Source organism: Arachis duranensis, chromosome 8 (assembly GCF_000817695.3).
Source record: "Arachis duranensis cultivar V14167 chromosome 8, aradu.V14167.gnm2.J7QH, whole genome shotgun sequence".
In the NCBI taxonomy this organism is placed as follows: Eukaryota; Viridiplantae; Streptophyta; class Magnoliopsida; order Fabales; family Fabaceae; genus Arachis; species Arachis duranensis.
Window position 1 is genome coordinate 32752914 of NC_029779.3, and position 9971 is coordinate 32762884.

General features: G+C 32.9%; 1 protein-coding gene across 14 annotated transcripts in view; it reads left to right on the forward strand.

Moving 5' to 3' along the window:
• The first annotated feature begins 5829 nt into the window (after window positions 1-5829).
• The window catches only part of LOC107462233 (nicotianamine aminotransferase 1), a 10358-nt gene continuing 6216 nt past the window's right edge, over window positions 5830-9971 (forward strand). For 2 of the 14 annotated variants that reach the window (XM_052253520.1, XM_052253527.1), the window contains exons 1-3: window positions 5830-6198; window positions 6739-7081; window positions 7164-7382. In XM_052253520.1, the coding sequence (XP_052109480.1) occupies window positions 5951-6198; window positions 6739-7081; window positions 7164-7382 (810 nt within the window). In that variant the 5' untranslated portion in view covers window positions 5830-5950. Of the gene's footprint in view, window positions 6199-6738; window positions 7082-7163; window positions 7383-7523; window positions 7584-7672; window positions 7829-8402; window positions 8497-8589; window positions 8912-9971 lie in introns of those variants that run through there. The other 12 variants (XM_052253521.1, XM_052253528.1, XM_052253523.1 and 9 more) reach the window with 11 other exon arrangements.

The following is a 9971-nucleotide window of genomic DNA, read 5'->3' on the forward strand; positions in this document are numbered from 1 at the left end:
TCTCTTACCGTGATGCCAAGATACCCTAACTAACATGGGTTCACCCATGATGATAATTGTGCCTAACTGACACAGTAGAGATCATATTCGGGGTTCGCCCCAAGTAATGTCGGGTTACGGGTAGACAACCGACATATGAGCTCATGGTCTGCGCTAGGAACAGGCTTGCATCATTTTGTTTGCGCATATAAACTTCTTGTGAATTATTTATTGCCATTTTATAATTGTTTATACTATTTACTTGTTGTATGTATGTTTGTGCCCTGTGTTCTCTGTTGTGTGTTTGTTCTTTTTTCTGTTTTACGATAACTTAGAGACAAAGACCTTAGGTTCTCCTTTTACCTTTCTGAGAACTCTAGGTTCTTACCATTCTTCTTTTTTTTCTCCCCTCCCCAGATGGGATCGGTAGAGGAGTCCGTTGAGTTTCAGAGTTCAGTACATCGCCCACATTTCGATCCCGGCATGCCATACGTGTTCGTTCTAACTGAAGACCATTCCAGAGATTGATACAGCTGACTTTGTACTCCTTTTGATGATTAGTAGTATTATTTTTCCCTCGCTTTTTTAGTACTTTTAGAGGGGTAGGACCTCTTAGTAATTTGTTTCCAGTTTAGGAAACCCGTGTGAGGGTTGTGACTGACTTCCTCTTTTGTATCTGTATATAACTATATATAACTTGGTGTAGTACTCGGATTTTGGATAAATGACATGTATCTAACCTTAACTCAGGTGTATATTTGTATATATGTATATATGATATTTTCTGTTATCATGTATTTATCTCTAATATAGCTTAAGTATTAACCTTGCGAGCAACTAAATGATCTTTCATATTAAGTAAGTTAGTCACGCTAAACCAATAAAGGCTTATATTAACATTTGCTTATGAAATCTGAGTTTAGATCCAAGTAGGTCCTTACGATAAGTAACACCTAAACGATTAGCATTGGTCATAACTGATGCGCGATATTTTGTCGGTATAGAATTTGATAGTAAAATTTTGTCGCGAGTATAGTCTAAACCAACAAGCAATCACGTGCCAAATTTAGAAAATGTGTCACCACAATTCAAAATCAATAACTAGGAATAGAATTCCGAGTCATTCTCCCTAGGAGTTGCCCTAAGATGCACATCATTGATTAGGAGTTCTCTTGGTATTTTGAAGTTGAATACAAGAAAATTAAATGAACATAAATTGAAACAATGAGCAATTAACAATTAGAATAAGAGAACCAAGTAATTGAACTAATAAAGGTGAATGACAATCAATCAATGTAAAATCCTTGGCTAGTGGTGAGAATTGGAAGTCCTTGATGAGTCCATATTTTTTAATATATTTTGGCTTGATTTGAATGGATTCTAGCATACTTTTGTGTTTGATCCCTAATTTGATCCTAAATGTGAAAACATGCATTTTAATGCTTAGATTAGTGATTTTTAATTCCACTTTTATGTCATTCGATGCTGTGATATGGTTTGTGAGTGATTTCAGGCCTTAGAGGCAAGAATGGATGGCCAAAAGTGGAAGAAGACATGTACAAGGGAGAAAACATGAAGAAAACAAGAAGCACACAAAGCGAAGTGTGCGTGCGCACAACCTTGCATGCATGCGTACAAGCAAGAAAATCCATGTGTGCGTGCGCACAAAGGTCAATTTTCAGCCGAGTGTGTGGACGCACACGTCTGTGCGTCCGTACAGGTCCCTGCACGTGGTTGCATTAATGAAACACGTGCTGCCGAATTTGGAGGCCCTTGGCTCATTTTTGGAAGGCTGAAATGCTGTTTTGGAGTGCTATATAAAGGAGAATTCAAAAACTATCAATGGGGCTCACTTTTAATTAGGTAGTAGTAGTATAGGAAGCTTCCATAGGAGTAGGAGTAGTGTAGAGTAAATTGCTCTACTAGGGTTTAATTTCCATTTAAATTGTAGCATTTTATAGAAGCTTTGATCCTTGATTTTGCTCATCTTTATTGTAAGTACTCTCAATTTCCTCTTCAATTATAGCACATTTACTTTCATTTGCTTTGGTTCAAGTTACTTGCTTATAATTGCAATTTTGAGTTTCTTGAAGTTTTGATTGATGAATTTAATGTTTCATGCTTTCTTTATATTTGTTTGGATGTCTATTGTAGACTTTGTTGATAGTTGGTTATAGTTCTCTAATTTTTCTTGCAATTTTCTATGCTTTACTTTTATGCACACAAGGTGTTTGTGAAAATACCAACTTTAGGTTTTGAATAGATTTTCACACCTTGACTTGTGGTTTGAGTTCTTAGAATACTAGAGTCATAATGTCCGACATTTAGTGGTAATTCTTGGATAGTTAGTTGACTCTTGTTTTCATTAACGCTAGTCTTTTATCAACTAGTTTGGTAAGTTAGCTAGAACTTATAGATTAAGGTCAATTATGCTTGCTTGACTTACTCCTCGATGGTTGGGGTTAACTAGGCGAGATTGACTCATCATAATTACCATAGTCGTGGTTATGACAATGATAGGATTCCTTGGATCCTCATTCCCAAGTCAAGGCTTCTTTATGCATTTATAGCATTTTTACTAGTTTTGATCTTGCTTCCTTTTACTACTTGCTTTAATTACAATTTTGATTATCGCTTTGTTCTTTTATTTCTTAAGTTCCTTTAATCTTTCGTTCTTCGATTCTAAAACCCCTTTGTTCTAACAACCGAAAGTGTGACATCTCAATCACATCCTAGGGAAGAACGACCCGAGGTTGAAAGACTCTCAATTTATATGTTTTGTATTTGAATTAAACTTTGATGTTGGTTGATTGTCGGGTTGGGACTATACTTACAACGCCAATTCTATTTTTTGAGAAAAATTCCTAACCCACTTTGGGCCATCGTCAGTCCTATCATTATAATCTCCATCAATTGTGACAAGAATTGTCCATTGCTCCACTTAGTTAACATCTAACTATGAAGGAAAGTCAAATAGAGATAATCAATTTGAGTCCACAAGTCCTAGTCAAATCTGAAGGAAAGACTAGCTTTAGTGGCATGCAAATCAACTAGAAATTTCTAATATTTGTCAACAAAGGACATTGACAATTCAAGTGTCTCTAATTACCCAACTCCCAAGCCAAGAGTAAAAAATCTACTCCATAACTATAGTTGGCAATTTTTCAAATACTTGGTGAACAAAATTGAAAGACATTGTGAAATTGAGAAGAAAATTCAAATCAAGATTAACTACTACAAACAACTAACAACAAGCAAGCAATTAACAACAATGAACACGAAATTCCTCCATGCATTAATAGAAATCAATGTAACAAGATCCAAATCTAAGATCCAAAATAACTAGAGTAACAAGAACACTAAATGACAGTAGGTGAATTAGATCTACAAATTAAAGCAAGATAAAAGTGAATTTAAAATAGATCTAACCAAAGGATCCAAATGAATTTCAAATTGAGAAAGCCAAAACCTAGAGAGAAGTGAGAGTTTCTCTCTCTAGAAACATCAACTCCAAAACTAGCTAATAATTTTCTAATGTGTGAATCACCCCTCAATTCTTAGTTGCTTAGGTCTTTCCCCTCTAGAATTCAGCTCCAATTGGACCTGGAGCTCTCCTAAAATCGCTAGCCAAGATTTCACTAATGAAGTCACGTGTCGAGTGTCACGCGTACGCGTCAGGCACGCGCACGCGTTGATAGTATTTTTGCTCATCCACGCAAATGCGCCAACATTTTGCGCCAATTCCAGCAACATGCATCCACGCATGCGCGCAGGCCACGCGTGCGCGTCGATGCCAAATCTCCAAAGCTCCATTCTTCATGCTCCTTCCACTTGTGCATGCTTTCTTCCTCTCTTCTATGTCACTTTTGCCCTATAAACTCTGAAATCACTTAACAAACACATCACGACATCGAATAGTAATAGGAGAGGATTAAAATATAGCATATTTAAGGTCAAAGAAGTATGTTTTCAATCATGAAGCAAAATTAGGAAGGAGACATAAAACCATGCATTTTATATGAATAAATGTGAAAGAATGTTGATAAAACTCCCCAAATTCTACACAAGATAAATCCTAAAAGTGGGGTTTATCAATGACGTGTCAAAAATTAGGGTGTTACATTCACCATATTATCAATATCCATAATAATTATGTTCTATTTTATTTTATTTTAACTCATCTATCTGACATGACTATTATTTTCTAAGTAGTTAAGTTGAGTTTAGAGGCTATTATTTATTATTGCAATGCCGATTTATAGGTCGAAAAATTATCTAAACTAGTTCGGTCTTATTGCAAGCATGTGGCTATGATTTGTTACTAATAACTTGGCCTACACTCTTATAAATCGAAACTATATAAATAAAACGTGTTAAATCAAAGGTATGTGTTGAACAGACTTTTTGGTATAAGCTACATTTTTAGGAGCAATTACCGCAAAATCAAATTAACATCTCCAATAGCTTCGCAGTACTAGGTCCACAAAATAACTGTTTTTTATCATGACAATTTTATAAAAAGAAAAAATCCTATAATGCCTTTGTAGGTATTTGCTGCTGCTATTTTTCTTAAGACAAACTCAATATTGAACCGGACGAACTATACCTCTCTCTCCATACTCATTACACAGAAACACTTTCCAAATCATTAAGAAGTATTTTAGATATAGTGCTCACTAGCTTCCATTTCTTCTGGGTGCTTTTACTACAGTACTAATTAATATAAACTGTTGGCCGAATAAGTTGTAAGCACAAGCAACCCAAAGTTTTGATCATATTATTGGGATCTTTAACATTAATAAAGGATTCTGTTAAAAAATTAATTAAGAGTATAGTCAACTAGAATTAATTAATTAAAAAATAAGTTTGTTTTTTAAAAAATAACCTTTTATTATCTTGATTTTTTATATTTTAAAACTAAAAATAAAAAATTAATTTACATTGTAGTTGACTTCTTAAATTTTTTCATTTAATAAAATATACAATTTTTGTAATCCTGTGGTACTTTTTAAAAGTTATTACAAACAAATAATTTGATAAAAAAAAAATCAACTGTTAAACTTTTAACCTTTTTATTAAAAAATTAATATATTAGAAAAATTAAGTTTTTTCTCTTTCATTCATTGGCTTTATCTGATTTCCCTTCTTTCTTTGATAAGATCTGTTGGGAAATATATTCTTTTTATCTTGATCCTGAGTTTTTTAGTGCTAGAAGAAGGCATGTTTTGGGTTATTGCTATGAGTTGCTAGCTTGCTAGGCTACTAATCGGGCCGAGTTGAGAATGAGATACAAAGACACAGAAGGAATGATTGGGCTCCGGCCCTCTTTTTTCAAACACAGTGCCACAGTGCGGGGCAGGTAGCCCCAAATCAGAGTCCCCTCTTTCCGGGACCACTTTGCTGAATGTACGAAGTATTGAAAGCACACCTTCCACTAGACCACGACCTATATTGTCCATTGACACTACATTAATAATTTAAATGACATAATTTTTTTATATTTATCTAAAAATTATAAATTTGAGATTAAAATTTAATATCAAGTATTAATCTAAAAATTGATATTAAAATTTAAATTTTTATTTTTAAAATTTCAATATTTTACTATTTTTAAAAAATAAAAATCTAAAAATTAAAATTTTTAAAAACACACATTAAAATTTTAATAATATTTTATATATAACCACACTTATTTTCGTTAATTAATTTTAAATTTATTTTTTGTAAAAATTAAATTAAATTTTTATTTTTATTTTAGTCTCTTTCTCTTATTTTATACCAAAAACAATATTAAAATTTATTTTAATTTCTATCTCTCATTTTCTCTCTCTCAATTTCAGTCTCTGANNNATGGAGGAGAGTAGCGAGTCACACACTCACTCACAAGTCACAAGGTAGCACACTAACTCTGCCTAGTGGCTGTATGTATCTGAAAAAGCTGAGAGGGATAAAGTAAGATATTATCAGAGTAATGGAGAAGTGGAAGTTCCAAGGGAACCAAGGGCTGAAGAGTTCCGCGGTTTCAGTGAGAGGCGTGTTCAACGTGCTCATGCAGAGCATCAGTAAGGAGAAAGAGGTGGTTCATCTTTGTCGTGTTGATCCTACGGATAACCCTTTGTTTAGTGCAGATCCTGTGGCTGCTCATGCTGTCTCTACCGCTGCTCACTCTGGCAACTTCAACGGTTACCCTCCCACCTTTGGCCTACCTCAAGCTAGAAGGTTTCTAATTTCTTGATCATTAATTGTCACATGTTGACTTAGTGGCAATTATTATTATTAATCTTCATTTTCATACGATCAAAATATCTTCACGTGAATTGCGACTATTTAAAAAATTGTACATTATGATAAAGTGTATAGTGCTCACCTTCTAGATGATGCACATGTTCCAAAATTGTAGGAACTGATGGCTTGTCAATTTTTAGTCATCAATGGGTTCCATTTTGGTGCCTGACTCTATCATTATAATGTTAAACTGAAATTGAGAATGGTAAAAATTCACGGGTAGTTCTTTTCATATAAAGTAGTTGATAGTTGAGTATCATTAAATGATTTGATAGATTTCACTAAATTATTATCGATTATCAACTTTATATGTAAATAAATGTGTGAGTTTCTATTTGTGAGAATATGCTCATTAATATTTGGTATTTGCATATTTGGTAATTGAGGAAACTCACTTGCAGTAGGTGTAGATAAGATGGAATAATATATGGTCTAAATCTAATATGATGTACGAGATGGGAACTTTGGAAACAGGGCTATTGCAGAATATCTGTCTAGAGATCTTCCAAACAAGCTGTCAGCAGAAGATGTATATGTTACAGTTGGTGCCACACAAGCCATAGAAATAATCTTACCATCAGTGTTTGCAACTCCAGGGGCTAACATTCTCCTTCCAAGACCAGGCTTCCCTCAATATGAAACTCGTGCTGCTTTGTGCGGCCTTGAAGTCCGCCACTTTGATCTCTTGCCTAACAGTTCTTGGGAGGTAGACATTGATTCCCTTGAAGCTCTAGCAGATGACAAAACTATGGCCATGGTTCTCATTAGTCCTAGCAATCCTTGTGGGAATGTCTTCACCTACCAACATTTAAAGAGGGTACATATGATATATGGACTATTCATTTAGCTTCTAGATATATGGCGTTTGCTATAGAACCAACAACATGTGATTATTGTAGGTTGCAGAGACTGCAAGGAAACTGGGGATCTTTGTAATATCTGATGAAGTTTATGCCCACATAGCTTTTGGGAGCAATCCATTTGTGCCTATGGGAGTATTTTCGTCAATAGTTCCCGTGATTACACTCGGCTCTATATCTAAAAGATGGATTATTCCTGGTTGGAGATTTGGTTGGATAGCCACTTGTGATCCCCATGGAATTTTCCAAAAAACGGGGGTTAATTTCATTTTATGCTTTTCATCTTAATCTTTATCTCTTTCTTCTTATTATCACCACTCTAAAAACTCTTAATCTCGTTTATCTGGGATTATTATAGCATTTAATATTAAATTACTTTTTTTTCCTTCTTTTTATCAGATTGCGGCGAATATCGAGAGAAATATGGAGATTACTAGTGACCCTCCAACTTTCATGCAGGTAACAAATGGAAACTAGCTTTTATTTATTTTTCTTTAGCGGTCTTTTTTATATCAAAAGAAGTGATGACTAGTAATGTATGCTCACAGGCAGCAATTCCTGAAATACTTGAGAGAACAAACGATGAATTTTATTCAAAAAATCTTGATATAACGAGGGAGGCTGCAAACGCACTCTATGAAAGATTTAAGGAGATCCCTTCCTTGATATGTCCTCATAAACCCGATGGAGCCATGGCTGTGATGGTACATAATAAAATATACAATGAATGGTCAAATTTATTCAAGAAAGATCACTTCTTTTTTAAATTGATTCGTCTTTTAAAGATTTTAAGTTAATTACCTTAGTTTTTTGGTCACTTTTTTTATTGACGGAGTCAAAATTTGACAATATATCATGAATACTTAATAATCTAATTGGCGGTTAATATAATAACTTTATGATATTAGGTCAAATTAAAACCTAATTAAAAGGAGACTTTGAGGTATTGAAATTTCTCAATTTGGAGTTGATTTGACCTGATTTCATAAACTTTTTATATTAACCGCTAATTAAAACTACTAGGTATACATTGTGGTATTAATTAACATGTCACATCAGCAAATTTTTATATTAACAGAAATGACTAAAAAATAAATATGACTAATTTAAAATATTTAAAAGACAAATTTAATTAAAAATTATTTAAAGGACTAATTTAAAAAATCAGTGATCTTTCATACATTAATTCGACCAACTACTTATAAAATATGTTAAGAGTTACTAAAACAACGTTTTTATAAGAATTTAACGTGAAGAAGGGATTACTATATGGAGCAGGTGCAGATAAACTTGTCACAAATTGAGGGCATTGCTGATGATGTGGACTTCTGTGTCAAGCTGGCCAAAGAGGAATCACTACTTATTCTTCCTGGTAAGTGATTGTTTAGACCAGAAAGAAAACACGAGAGGAAGAAAATAATGAAGTATCTCTGAGAATCTGTGTGTTGAAAAATAATAATTATAGGTGTTATTGTTGGACTGAAGAACTGGCTTCGGGTTAGTTTCGGTTTGGAGCGTTCTGCAATTGAAGAAGGCCTTAGCAGGTTAAAAGCATTCTGCCTTAGACATGCCAAGATGTCTCAGCAAATTAGTGCGTGATTTGATTTGGATTTCAACGTGAATTATGGATATCTATTCCCCGCCATTGCTTTGTTGCAACGGTGTTTAATCCTATATTGTTATTATTGTTAACAATAATGAAGAAGCTGGATTTGGTTGCTTCAGTTGCTATGGTTCTTCTGTATTATGTTTTCATTTCATTAATAAACTTTACACTTTTTATGTTATCACTTTATGCCTACATCGTACAGATGTTCTAATGGTGCTCTGTGCAGCAATTTTATTGTCAGAAATTGAGGTGTGGTGCATGCACGGGTGGAAAAAGGTTAGGCCGTCTGTAGTCTGGCCTGTTGTCCTGTTATAAAATAGACACAGACTCAAATTCTCATAAAAGTCTTATTATATTAATAGATCATGTTCAAACTTACTAATTAGCCTTATTCAGGTCTGCCTTATTCGTTTTCAGTTTTTTTTAGCTAAAAACAATGAAAATATTTCAAATCTGTATTTTGTGTTGAGGATCCCTGATTTATTGTGGATCCCTGATTTATGGTCTTCGATCCTTTGCCTCCAACTCTCTTTCCATTCCTTTGTAGGCAGCAGCTCTCTTGATCTCTTCTATTCACTTCCATTGATTTTTTCAGATTTTTCTGTACATTCAAAGGTAAAAGACTTTTTTTTAAGTTTAGTTAAAAATTTTGCTATATTTATTAAATTAAATTTTTTAATATGATATCAAATTTAAGTTTTAAAATGAGTATTTTTATTTTCTTTGTCTCTTCACATTGTCAATTCGTCTTCTATTAGTTGTCTATTTTTGTTAGCTCTTTTCTATTCTTGTATTTTCTATTGCCTAAACTCTTTAAAACTGTTTAACTGCTTGAAAACTTTTACTATTTTATTTTTGTAAATTAAATTGTAATATTAAATAATGTGAAATTTAAATTGTAATTTTTTTTGTTATATTTAGCTTTTTTTTAATTTCAAACTCTAAATTTTATTTTTGGTGTTTATCTAAATTATTTTCGATGGTTTATTTTTCAATTTTATAGGGATATAATAATTTGTCTGCTAATGTATTTTTTATTTTTTCTTCTGCTGTATTTTTTGTTGGTTCTTATTTAATTCAAATTCCAAGATGATAACAAAAAGGAATATAAAAAAAAAGAGTAAATTCAACAATAATAAACATGAGGCATAAAAATTTTAATATAAATATTTATTCAATATAATATTTTTTTTGTACTCCTATTTTCAAAGTTAAATTTATCTTTACTTTTATTTGTA